At 32.3% G+C, this 14,617-nt stretch overlaps 1 protein-coding gene across 1 annotated transcript in view; it reads right to left on the reverse strand.

The window, feature by feature from the left end:
* Positions 1 to 1,330: 1,330 nt before the first annotated feature.
* Positions 1,331 to 14,617, reverse strand: part of CENPK (centromere protein K) — a 39,017-nt gene continuing 25,730 nt past the window's right edge. The window contains exons 6-10 of the mRNA XM_063087518.1: positions 14,501 to 14,583; positions 14,310 to 14,408; positions 13,857 to 13,983; positions 3,773 to 3,826; positions 1,331 to 1,666 (exon numbers count right to left, since the gene is read on the reverse strand). Of these exons, the coding sequence (XP_062943588.1) occupies positions 1,508 to 1,666; positions 3,773 to 3,826; positions 13,857 to 13,983; positions 14,310 to 14,408; positions 14,501 to 14,583 (522 nt within the window). The 3' untranslated portion in view covers positions 1,331 to 1,507. The remainder of the gene's footprint in view (positions 1,667 to 3,772; positions 3,827 to 13,856; positions 13,984 to 14,309; positions 14,409 to 14,500; positions 14,584 to 14,617) is intronic.

Below are 14,617 nucleotides of genomic sequence, written 5' to 3' on the forward strand. Positions count from 1 at the left end.
ACTGAAAAGTGAAAATACGTATACGTTCTCTACAATCAATACATTTTCTCTTATACATTCAAAGCCACAAAAAACTTTAAGGGTTGTAAGTTTAGATGGATTACAAATCAAGACTAATTCTACTATAATTTATCTTATGACAGATCAAAAGTGGGCAAGTAATCTTGCTATGTTAAGAATTCTGGATTAATGAATTAAAGTAGGATAAAATCATCATTAGTAAAATGTGAAATAAAGACCTGCCAGATAAATGACAAAGTTGTTCACTGACTTTATCTATTCCTTCCAGTAGTTTTCAACATACGACTTCCCAGACAATAGTAGCATCTGCTCTGAAGAATTATTGCCAGGCCAACACTGGCAGAACCATTTCCCCACTTTCCAGTAACTGCAAGGAATAAAAAGTTGCTAATTCCTTTGATACCCACCTGGAGTATTCTAGGAAGGTACTTTATATATCATCTTCCCCTAAAAGAAGTTACATTATCTAAAATATAACAGTATTTGTATTCTCTACAAAGGAACATGGTATACTTGGAATATAATTTGCTTACTTTAAATAAGATGAAGTCATTAAGGTAAGCAAGAAACTTGGATGATATACAGTAGAAAACATTTTCAAGTAAAAGCACACACAAATTTATCTCAGAAAACTTATGATACTGAATAGGCTTAGAATTCTCTAGTTTAGCTTGCAGTAATCCTGGATGAACCCTATATCATCACAATTTACCTACCTGTGAAAAGTCTCTTCTATTTATAAAAATATGCCACATCACCAACAGCTAGCGATTTTTAGAGAGAATTTTATTAACAGAAAATTCACAGAGAATTAATAAAGTGTCATAAACACAATTTTGTTAGTAATAATTAGCAGAATCAAGAGTGGACTAATATATAATGTCATTTGGTATATAATACACATTAAAATATAGTTTTCATGCTAGCTTTATCCACTGGCTTTTTATATTCCAATTTTTTACAAATCTAGAAATAAGGCAGTATACATGAAACAAATTCACCAAATATTTTTAAATTATGCTGCCTTCTACATTGCTTCAATTTAAAAACCATCTTCAAATTAAATGACCTTTCCATTAAAATTCCTAAATATAAAGGAATGAAGCACTAAATGGAACTCAAATGCATAAAAGATACTGTCAAATTTAAAAAGAAAAATATTACATTATCAATAGCAATATCATAAATTAACAAGGAATTTTCCAGACAATACTGAATAAGATAAGGTACATTAAATGTCTTTATAAGTCTAGAATATTTTTAACTTGCATTCTTATCCATATAACTTAAAACAGCAAAGCACTGACAGAATGAGAAAGGACCATTTAAAAATGAGTAGTAGATGGCAGCATGTGTCATTTAAGGATAAAAGGAAGACGGACTATGTGTTTTGCTTTGCAAATAATGTTCTTTATCCAAATAGTCCTTTGTTTCCATTTTCCTTGAATGACAAGATTCTTTACTGTGTGAAAAAGAGACCATCCTTTTACTGATGGAAGGCTTCTAATCTTATTCGAGTTGGATCTTCTGGATGTCTCAAGGCAATTCCATTTCGCAGCAGCAGCTCAATATAAGGTGGCCAAAAGGAATCACTAATTTTAACATAGGGGTCATGTGGAACATCAAATAATCTATTTATAAGAATCTAGGAGGAAATATTCAAAAATGTACTTTACTTGGGAAAAAGTCAATACAGCCATAATAAAACAAATGTTGACTTCTTTTCTCCTTGAACAACTATTTATATCATAATTTTTATATACTAACTTAAATTGATTTTCTTTTTTAGAAGACCACAGACATTAGTGAATGGAAAAAGCTTTAAAATGAAATCTATGCACCTTAACTTTTGAAAATACTTCTTAAAAACTGGTTAAAAAGCATTTACAACTCTCTCGCTTCTCTTAGGATTAATAATTTTAGAATAAAAACAAATCTTTAAAAAATTAATATTCCACAAAATACATACAAAATGCAAAAGAAAGTCTGCAAGAGTATCTTAATATCTGGGAGGAAAAGAAACCACCAGTTGTGCCCCACCCCACAACACCTATTCTTCAGAACAGTCAATTTTATCATTACTTCCTTCAACTTCATCCTGAATATCTTTGATTCTTCATCAAAGATGTTGAGGAGTTACAACCACATATTGAGAAGTGTTGAATACTTGTATTAAATTACACAGGCCAGCATTTCCCAGAATGAATTCCATGAAGTTGGTCTCCCTAAATATGATCTTAGTTATTGGAAAACAGAGTCAAGTAAGCTTGGGAAAGGTTGCTAATGTGAACTAAGAATCACCTGTCTTTTCCAAATCCATTGGCATTAAGAAATTTCTTCAAAAAAACTATGTACAATTCTTTGAATGCTAATGTTCTACGAAACACAGTGAAAAATGCTAAATGTAGATCAATTATTATTTTGCCTCCTCTGCAATGTCCCAGGGCCTTCACAAATTACAGAACTCAGAAGGGTTAAGGGATTTCTCAGGGCACATAATTAGTGGCAGATTATGGATTAGAATTTGAATCTCTGAATTGCCAAGCCAAAGCTTTAATTGGAAGACACTATTATTCTGAGAAACATGGAAAAGAAAAAGTATAATTTATACAAATATAAAGTGCCATAGAAATGAATAAAATTACCTGTCAAGGTCTAGTCTCAATAGTACTTCGTAATAACATCAATATCTCAATTTTTGAAATAAAAATTTAAACTACCATTAACTGCCTATTTCAAGTCATACATTCTGGGGAAAAAAGCTTTTAGCCTCCTTTCTTTTATGTATCATAAAAAAGAACCAAATATTATTCCTATTTTAGACCTAGAGCTAGAGCAATTGCTTATTTTAATACAATTTAAAATCTTATTTTCATTTTTAATTTTACTTATAGTAATCAAAATTATAGTAGATGCCAGAAATAGTTAAATGCTAAAAATTCAAATTTAAAATGAGTATGTATATTAAATTTTACTTTTCACTGACCTGCAGTTTAAGTATCTGTTACTTTTATCATTAATAATATGAGCCTAGGAGATGAAATTAGGTTTCTAAGTTTTATATGGTATCCCCCATTGTGTCAAAAAATTACACAGGTATTTCTCAGTTAATTCTTGCAATATATGCCACATTAGTGACAATTTTTATTTTAAAAAATTAAAAAGTTAAGTTATCCAGAAGAAACAATAGTTTTTCTAGCTGTATAAACTGAAGTCGCTAGAAATGTGTTAACAAAATTCTAATTACAAATCTAATATTTGTATTTTGCATTTCAAAGTAACAGTATTTTGTATTAAGATATCCTGAGGCACCAAAACTAGTTAGTTGGACAAAAATAGAGGTTAGCACCCAATTCATTAAATTACAATAAAACATGTTTTTTCTTAACTTACCAATGATATTTTAAAAGGCACACTAATTGGTAAATACCCTTCTCTTAATAGACTATTATATTTTCCTCTCTGCCCAGTTTGCCATGGACTGTCATATCAAGACCTTCTAAGGTATTTAATTATTTGATAATCTGCTTGAAGTTCAAAAGCATTTTTTTTAAAAGGTCAAAGATACTTTCATAAAACAAGGTAAATGTCAAACTGAAAAGGTTGGAATTACTCAGTCCTTACATTATGACAAAAGAGACTGATGTTATTTAAGGAAAAGAGTATTTTGTCTTTTCTGAGCCTGAGTATAATTGTTCACAAATGACCAAGAGATAACTTCAAAACAAAACAAAGTACACAAAACACTCACCTCTAATATATCATGCAGTGCTATCAGCTGTGCAGTTGATTCTTGAATGTTTTTCTTTGAGAGAAATGTGAAAAACAATTAACATTTCAATTCTGCCAATGGCAGAATATTTAACTATTATAAGATTTTTAAAATTAATATTTCTTATTTGCAATGGTACAAGATAACCAAAATCAAACACTCATAGTTAGGTGATTTAAAAAGAATTCTGAAAGTAAATCTTACTGTACTTAGGTGAAACAATTTCTAAGACAATGAAAGCTTCTATTATTACTATAAGAAAAAATTCAAAATATCCAGAGCTACATATATTATAACTATTAAATATAACCATATAAAGGAAAGTCTAATGTTTGAACACCCCAACAAAAATTCCCCACACAGATAAGACTCATTCATCTTTCTACATCTCTTGACAGTGCCTCATATTAACTCAATTCACTGGTTCTTTTTTCCATAAAATGATAGAATATAAATCTCATTCCAATTCCACCTAAAGAGTTCCTCAAATATTTAAAGACAGCTATTATAAGGTCCAAGTCTTCTCTTATCCATATTAATCATCATTGGTTTCTTCAGTTATTTTATTTTTATTTAGCAGTAAAGCAAGGAATTTTATTAGGGTAACTTACATACAGGATGATGGATCAGGCAGGCAACGACCCAGAGGCATACGCAAGGTGTCTCCGCACTGCCTCTTGGTCAAGCCCAGGTTTATATAGGCAGTTCACACAAAGCAGTGGAAAAAGCCAAGAAGCAATTACTAAGAAACAAGCTAACGTCACTAACTCCAAACGTCTTATGACATTGATTACTATCTTTGTTGGTCTTGTGATGCAGGTAGCCAGACCAGCCTGCTGTCATACCAGTATTTAAACATTAAGTTCCTTCTTTGTACTCAGCAAGCTGTTTGTAGTTATTGTTCGAACTACCTTAGTCCTATTTACTGTATTAACTTTTGAGGGCAAGGTTCACATAAAGGACATAGCAAGTGATAAGGGCTTCAAGATGGAGTAAGCTATGCTCACAGTCTCACAAGTATGTTTAATGTCTTTAAAGAAATAAAACATTAAAAATTTGTGTAAGAAACAAGAAGCTGTTAAAAAATGACCAGTCAAGTTTGCAAAGAAACCAAATAAGACTCCTAAAAATAAGATATATACTTGTTGAAGTTGAAAATTTAATGAGTTAAATAGCAGTAGAAATACAGCAGAAAAATGAATATACACTGGAAAACAGATGTGAAAAATTACCCAGAATGTAATTAAGCAAATATTAAAGCAAGATTATGAATCAAGGAAGATAGAGAACAAAGGTCTACATATGCCAAATCAAAGTTCCAGAAGAGAAGAAAGAGAATAAAGAGGCAATATTAAAAGTTAGAAGGGCTGAAAATTTTCCAGAATTAATGAAAATCTACATTACTTTTCCACTGCTGGTGTAACAAATTTCAATAATCTGGCAGCTTAACACAAGTGTATTACCTTACAATTCTGTAAGCTAGAATTCCAACATAGATCTCATTGGGCTGAAATCAAGATGTCAGTAGGGCTATGTTGCTTTCTGGAAGCTCCGAGGGAGAAATTGTTTCCTTGCCCTTTCCAGCTTATAGAGGTTACCTACATTCCTTGGTTCATGGCCCTCTTCCTCCATCTTCAAAGCCAGCAGCAGCACATTAAGTTTTTCTCACATCCTATCATTTCTGACCTCTTCTGCCCCTCACTTCTAATTTTAAGGACTTTTGTGATTATATTGGACCCACCAGGATTATTTCTCAATTTTAAAGTCAGCAGATTAGTGATCTTAATTCCATCTGCCACTTTAATCATCCTTTGCTGTGTAACCCAACATTCACAGGTTCTGGAGATTAGGACATTGATGTATTCGAGGGCCCATTTTTTTTACTGTTTTTTATTTCTATTCTTTGTCTTTTCTTTTTATTTTGAGGGTTTATGATTCCACCTACCATAAAGACCAATCTACATGTTCAAGAATCCCAGTGAATTTTCATCAGAATAAAAAGACTTCATAACTAGTCACTTAATCATGAAATTTCAGAAAGCCCAAAGTGAAAATATCAAAAACAGCCAGGGAAAAGAGAAATTTCCTACAAAGGGACAATAATTATACTGACAGTTGACTTAACCACTGCAACTTAAGTCAGAAAACAGAAGAATCACACCTTCATTCTATTGTGAAGAAAAAATGGTCAATCTATACTTATTTGCCTAAAAATTGCATTTTACAAACAAGGGACAAATAAAATAATTTCCAGTTCAATGTAAATTCGGGGAATTTGCCACCCAAAGACTCAGGACATTATAAAGGACAAACTTTGGCCTAAAAGAAAGTACAAATAGATGTGAGATGCAATAAGAAAAGATGAACAAAGAAACTATTATTGATTAGCCAGACTTTTACTACAATACGCTACCTAACAAACAATGCCAAACATCATTGGTTTAAAACAACAAGTATTTATTCTCATTCCTATTGGTCTGCAGTTCCACTGTGGTTTAGCTGATTTAAGTTGGCTCAGCTGTGCAGCTAGCTTCAGGCTGCAGGTTGGGATCAGGTTTGCTGTTCTCTCATTCTGGCTGTGAGGGCAGAAGGGGAGGTAGGTAGTATTTACCAGTGCGTGTGTGTCTCCCACTAGATCATAACCACACTTTGGGGAATAGGAAGGAGCATATTATTCACTATTCGATTCCTGGTAGTTAGTACTTTACCTAATACTTAGTGGGAATTCAAGAAATTTTTCCTAAAGAAACACGCAAGTCAACCATAACGTATATTCATAACTGCTAAAGAACCCAGCAAGTGTTAGGCACTTAGTAAGGGTTCAATATTTTTAACCACATTAAGGGAGAGAGGGAGGAAGGAAGATGGCTGAAGAGAGAAAAGGAAGAAGGGAAGGAAGAACGAAGTGAGGGAGGGACTGAATAAAATTTGATATAGTTTTAAAGTAAACGCATCTAAAATGAACTGTACTTACTAAACCTTTCAATTCAATTGGCATATGGATAACAGAATAATTCTCTATTGCGGTCATGGCCTTGTGAAAACAGCTCTCCAAAATACAAAGAGGAAAAAAAAATTCATTTAGGGCTGGCCGGTTAGCTCAGTTGGTTAGAGTGAAGTGTTGATAACACCAAGGCCAAGGGTTTGGATCCCCTTACCGGATAGCAGCAAAAAAACCCCCAAAATATAAAGAGGCATTTTTGAATTCAGAAGGTATTCATCTGCTTTTATATTTAAACCCAAAATGTTTTTAAGTTTTATGAGAAGTTCTAAAATTGGATTTTATGTTTACTTTGAAATATGACTAATTGTGCCTTAAAATTCTTTTGAAATAAAAAATTAATTTTCTTTAATTTATGTTATTTTCAAAAATTGAGATTAGCATTTTTATAATGCCTGTATTAAAGCTACCTCATTCCTCAGAGAACCACAGAATATGAAGGCTTCCCCTTCTACTCCTACTTCTCCTCTCTTTATCCTTCACAGGCATTGCACCCAATAAATCTAAGACAGTCCTACCTCCTTAACAGCTACTTCGTGGATGACCCAAACACTAACTATATATTCCTTATATGTTAAACAGACTCTCAAAGGGGGAACTCAGGAATTGAGTTGCTTACCTAGCATAGCACAATATAAACGTTGTGAAATTAACATACAATTGTCCCTTGGTATCCATGGGGGATTGGTTCCAGGACCCCTGTGGATACCAAAATTCAAGGATGCTCAGTCCCCTGATATAAAAGGTAGCAGTATTTGAATACAAACTATGCACATCCTCCCATATACTTTAAAGTATCTCTAGATTACTTATAATACCTAATACAATGTAAATGCTATGAAAATAGTTGTTATACTGTATTGTTTTTTATTTGTATTATTTTTTGTTATAATTTTGGGGGTTTTTTTTCCCTGAACATTTTCTATCCACAGTTTGTTGAATCTGGGGATGCAGAACCCAAGGATACAGAGGGCCAACTACACTGGTAATCCATGTAGGGCTGGCTTCACTGGCTTACAGGCCTCACTCTCAGGAGAGACTCACACTTAGTTTAATTCTCTGCTGTTGTGTCTTGAAATCAAAATAATTTGATCTTCGAGCTTGTGTTTTATAGGTGAAGTCCAACAGGACAATGAAGCATTCATTTTAGCAGTGGAGATACACCAGCAGGGGGCAGCATGTGCAGTCATGAGCACATAGGCACAGCAGGTAATGTGTGCTGAGCAATTGACCTGGCAGCCAGAACACACGCCCATGCCCAGGCAATGGTCTGAGCCCAGATTGGTATTTGCGATGGAGGCAGCATAAGTAGAAGCAGCAGAGGCTATGCTCGTCAGATAGAAATGGGGCTCTGCTTGGGGACAGCACTGGACCTATGGTGGGAAATCAGCTTGACCACTCATCTGCAGAATTCATCCCTGAGGCACTATACAAATACTAATCTCTGGCTTGAGCACCTGGACAGGAACTTCCATCACCCTGGCAATGAACACTATCACTAAATTATTACAAAATACAAGTGTACACATGCACATTGTAAATAATTAAAATTCTTTACCAAGTTTACACTCTACAGTTTTGAAAATTGCTACACCACTGCAGAACAAATATTCACAGGCTTACAAATAAAAACTGAATTTAAAGATCATCACATTTAATGGGAGAAAGGTTACTTTCATATGAACTTCAGGTGAAATTATTAACGAGGATAATATAAAAATATTTTTCCTTTTAAATAAACATGCAACAATAGAATGTGTAAAAATGTCTTGAATTATATACAAATCATGAAGCCACTTTCTATTTCTCCTATAACTTCTACAAATTACAGGAAATGTCAGAGAAAACATTAAATAACATTGTACAAATTTACATTTACAATCAATTTCAGACTTACATGAAACTGATGTAGAGTTAAATCTTTTTAGAAAAATGGTACCAAGTGAATCATTAGCTCTATATAAAGTAAAATAAATACTTCATAATAATGTATCAGAAATTTATCCTGATGTTGTCATAGTCTATAAAATACTTTTTTTTTTTTCTGACATCTGGCCAATACAGGGATCAAATCCTGGACCTTGGTATTATAAGCACCATACTCTAACTAACTGAACAACCAGTCAGTCCCCCTTATAAAATTATAGCTCCTGTAACAGTTGCATCAGCAGAAAGATCTTTCTTAAACTTAAAAATTTTCAAAAATTATTTGCATTCTTGTATTTGCCAGGAACTGAGGTAGCTTTCAATTACACTGATTGAAAATGAAGTTGATAAAAGTATAAATTTTAATGACCTAATGAATGTATTTGCAGAAAAGCAAGCCAGAAAAATCTTATGATCAATTGAGGTATCACACTAACAAAACATTACTTCTTATAAAAAGTTATGGCACCAAGAATAGTTTTGCAATTAATAAGTTTATACTGTTTGTTCCTCCTGTATCACTATTACCCCATTATGTTTTATAGATAATAAAATATTTTTAAAGGAAAAAGTTTTATATTTTAGAATCTTTCATGACACTTTCCTGCTTTTTAAACAAGGGTCCCATGTTTTCATTTTGCACTGGGCCAAGCATATTATGTAGTTAGCTCTGAATCCATGACATGAGTATCAACAGAGGTTTTACTGGAGAAAGAGAACCAATAGCATGTATGTATGTGTGTGTATGTGTGTATAAATTTATTACAAGAAATTTTTACTTTATACAATTGTGGAGGCTGGCTAGGCAAGTCTGAAATCCTAGGGCAGGACCTTAGGCTGGAAACTCAGACAGAAGCTGAAACTTGCAGCTCACAGGCAGAATCCCCTTCAATTATTTCATATGGCATAGATTTGAGCTCCCCGCCCCACCCCTCAATATCATGGTTTTTCTCTGAATGTGCTGTAATTTGTCTTTGTTTTTTTAGTCTTTCTTTTTAATTCAGTTTCTCATAAGGATCTAAGTGTGATTTGACCACCAAACACACAAAACAATAATTATATTATCACCTTAATAATTATAGATGCTTGAATTCATTAAATTTAAGATTGCATTAACTTTTGGACATTTCACTCTGCTGATGCCAAAGTTTTTTCATACATCTAGCCAAGACACGTCTCCCTCATTCTTTAATGTTTCAAACCCAAGAAAGATATTCTATGTATCTTTACTAAACATCATCATATTTTATTTGGCATAGTTCCTAGCCAGCTGAAAAATATAGTCCTAATCCTGTCATCCAATATATTTACTATCTAGCCCTCTTAGTTTAATATCATTTGCAAACTTTGATAATGATGTATTCTACTTCTTTACCTAAATTATTGTTTAAAATATTAAACGGGGCAATGGTATAAAAAAAAAAAAACTACCAAAAATCTCCTTCCAAGATAATACTAATCCTAATTAGGTTTTGAATTTAGATAATCAATTAAGTACAATCACCTACTATACTGACAGCTAGTACTCTCCCGATACCAGTCAAAGATTACCACAGAGTCCTTATAAAGCCCTGTAGAAATACAAATATACTAAAGAAATAGTAAAATAACACTAAAAAAAATAATTGTAATTCCTGAGTAAAGACAGCAGAGTAAAGCTGGATCTCAAAATCACCTAATACCTTTTACTAAATCAAAAAGAGTGATAAAAATCAGCATAAGATTCATTAGTGGTAAAGGCAACAGAATTATAGAATTGATTAATAAATAAGAAGGCAAAGATTAAAATATAAAGGCTTTAGACAATCAAAAAATACAGAGGAAAAATAAAAAGAAATGAAAGTAATTAAAGAACAAAATGTTTCAACACAAGACATGATAAATGATAAATAAAAGAAAATTTCCATGAAATTAATATGCCTAGAGAAAGAACATATCATCTTCAAAGAAAAAGTGATATTAAATGACCAACGTTGTGGCATATCCTTGTTAAGCTATTAAAGTTCAAGCATAAAGAACTCTTTGGGTACATAGTCAGAAGCAGCGAGTCACGTATAGGCTGGCCTCAGACTTCTCCATAGCACATTCCTTCCTAGAAGACATGGAAGCAATACCTACAAATCTTAGGATTAAGGGGAAAAAAATGTGCTGAAGACATCTTTTGAGTATAAAGGCAAACAAAGTATTTTCATCATACAAGAATTCAAAGAATAAAACACCCAGAAATTCTTGAACAAATTATTTCTCAAAGAAACCCATCAAATCAAGCAATGGATTAAACTCAAGAATGCAAAAACGAATTGGTAAAAGATAATAAGCACTGAATTCAATCTAATATAGAATGAAAGCTAAACATATACATGAATTGTGGTTTCTAAACACAGTACAAACGCTATAAACCTGCCAAATTAAAGATAACACAAAATTGGAATGAGGGTATAGAAGGAAGAGTGTTAATTTTCTCATTTTTCATAGCAGAGAATCAAATAATAATGCCTAAAATTGAGAGATGAAGTTAAACAAACTTATAATCTTTCATATTTTTCATAATTTATTTTTCTTTATATTAGATGGATCTCTCCAGAACTAAAGTCATTTGAAGCAAAGAAATATTTATCTGAGTTCAACAATTCAACTTCACTCATTATTTTTCTTCTATCAAATTAAGTAAAATTACATTTAATACCTATTATTAGCATGTAAAAAATTTCAATGATCCACCCATCCATCAATCCATCCATTTTGCTTCTATATGCATATGTGTTTAGGAAGATGTCTCAAATGATGTTCACCTGATGTTAATAATCTATGAAGGGAATTTGGGTGCTTTTTAGCTCTCTTCTTTGCAAACAACTTTGAATTATAAGATCCAGAGCTGTAGACTAAATCGTGTCTTCCAAAATTCATATATTGAAGCCCTAATGTGAATGTATTTGGAAAAAGGAAGGTAATTTAAGGTTAAATAAAATCATAAGGTTGGGGCCCTAATTCAGTATGCCTACTTTCCTTATAAGAACAGAAAGACACACTAGAAAATTCTTTTTTTTCCTTGCATGCAGAGAAGAGGCCAATGTGAGAACACAGCGAGAAGGCAATCACCTACACGCTAAGAAGATGAAAAAAGACCTTACCAGAAACCAACCCTGATGGCACTTTGATCTTGGACTTCTACCCTCCAGACTGTGAAAAAATAAATTTCTGTTGTTTAAGCCACTCATTCTGTGGAAATTTTGTCATGGCAGCCCAAGCAGACTAAGACATGTAGTTTCATTGCAGGCCAGAGTAAAAGAAAAAGACAGAGAATGACAAACAAATAGAGAAAAAGACAGAGAGAGAGAGAAACCTATCATTTTGTACCATGTATCAATAGTTGTTAAACTTCATTTTTAAAAAATGAGGTTATCAAATATGACTCAGTGAACCCATGAGGGCTTCTGGTAATCAACGCTTCCTTTCCTGAATGCCTGAAACCTCTGGTTCTATTAGTGGAGAAGCTTAATAGATTTTTTGAATTTTTTTGAAAAAGATGGGGGAGGCTGGGGATCAAAAAATAAGTCAGTGAGTTGTTATAAAATTAAGATCATTAAAAGGAGAGACAAGGAATCATGACCTTAATGAAATGGTCAATAGAAGCTTGTCAACAATTTCAGAAATGAATAAGAGGTATAAATAATAATGGATAGAATGGAAGACATAGTCCATAACAATGGGCCAACTACAAAAAAGAAAGGGAAGAATAAAAAGAATATAGATTGTAAGAAAAAAAGACAGAACCTTTACCTAGTATACCCACATTTATTCAATAAATATGAACTAAGAGGGTAGTATAAAAGATATGCAAGACGAAGACATACAAAGATGAATTAAACACATCAGGTAGCTCACAGTGCATGGTGCGGAGAAGCTGAAGATAAATATAAATAATAATTACAAAACTATTTGATTAGTACTAATAAAAGGACACCTAAACTTCAATCTTCACACAAAAAAGGTTTGAGCTGTCTTAAGTGGAAATTTGCTATCCTCATCAGATCAGAAGAATTTTCTATGCAGAGGGAGTAGAATGTATAAGGCATAAAAAAGTGACAAGTCATTGTGTACTTGTTGGAGCTATAGTACATATGGCTGAATGGATTCATGTAAGAGATGGATAAAGAATGGTTGAACATGAGGCTGAAGGGACAAAGTCTAGATAATAAACCCTTTACTCTAAGTAGTTTATAGACCTCATCTCGTAGAGAGTCATCAAAGATTTTATACTGAAAAATCACTAAACTATATACATATTTTAGAGAGATCATTCTGGTGCCAGTTTCAATGCCCATTCCAATTTCAAAAGTTCTATTTATTTATCCTATATATTGTATTAAAGAAAAGGAATTAAAGTGGTTGTTCACAATCTTCTGTCACCCAATGAAATATTTATTTGCTTTTTTTGAAGGTTTATTCCATCATAGCTACTATTCAAATAATCAATAACTTACATTAAACTAACAGATTTAAAACAACATTCTTCTGATTTAAAAAGTTATATAGGTGCATCATGGAAAACTTGGAAAATAGTGAAAAGTAAAAAAAAAAAAATTCTTATCTAAAATCCCAGCTCTCAGACATAAGTACTATTACATTTTTTGGTACAAATTAGAGTAATACAATTTAGTCACCTATGTTTTGTCTATTTAACTATAAATTATGACCATTTCATTAACTCCTTTGATGGTGCTCATTATTTTTAAAAGCTGAATTTTTCCCATCATATGGATACAATATAAAAATGTATTTAGGGCCGAGCCCGTGGCGCACTCAGGAGAGTGCGGTGCTGGGAGCGCGGCGACTTTCCCACCGCGGGTTCGGATCCTATATAGGAATGGCCAGTGCACTCACTGGCTGAGTGCCTGGTCACGAAAAAGACAAAAAAAAATAAAAATAAAAATAAAAATAAAAATGTATTTAATTAATCCCATTTTATTAAACAATTAGGTTGCTTCTAATTTTTCAATAAATATAATACGATGATGGCATATTTCTGCATATGTATGTGTGTATATCACTGAACTATATAAAAAAATTGCTTTTGAACCTACCTAAAATAATTTCAAATATGATTATCTCATAAACGTCTTCTCTAAAACTTACCTTCTTCTTTTTAACATTTCCATCAGGCAGAGGAAAATGGTCTTCTAGAAATTCACCCATGGTAATCAAGAGTTTCTCCTTATATTCTTTTATATTAAGCATTTTAGTTTTCAGTTCATTAAAGATTCTAATAGATTTAAAAAAGTTAAGAGAAACATTTAACTGATAAAATGCATATGCACATGTAACTGGTTATTCATAAAGTTGATCAATAACTTTATTGAAACTTCATTTGTTCAAACCAAAAAGCTACTTTTATTAAAGTAATATTTTCTATATAACACGTAGGGAAACTAAACATACAACCAAATCAATTCATTCATGAAAGATCATGTAACTAACAGTTCACAAAAGTTAGGACAAGACTCATGATTCCTAGTAAACTTTACCTTCTTTTCATCTATAATTCATATAACTACTTTCTTTATTTTAAAAATCTAGAACACAAAATACCTTGATTCAGATAATGTCACGACCTGATTTTTCAATTCATTGTGTAGTACATTAAGAGAGTCCATTATCTGTCGCTGTTCGTCTAACCACTGTTGTTCCCTTTAAACATGGAAAAAGAAAACAAACAATATCCAAATAAACTTTAAATGTCAATTCAACATACCAATATAGTAATTATAACCTAAATATACCTTTCCAAGTCTTCCTTTAACTTTTCATTCTTTGACTGAAGAGTAGATAGTATCATTTCAAGATCATGTCTCAATTGTTGGAACTACAACAAAATAATTCAAATTAATTGCTTAGTC

The sequence above is a fragment of the Cynocephalus volans genome, chromosome 2, assembly GCF_027409185.1.
Source record: "Cynocephalus volans isolate mCynVol1 chromosome 2, mCynVol1.pri, whole genome shotgun sequence".
NCBI lineage: Eukaryota > Metazoa > Chordata > Mammalia > Dermoptera > Cynocephalidae > Cynocephalus > Cynocephalus volans.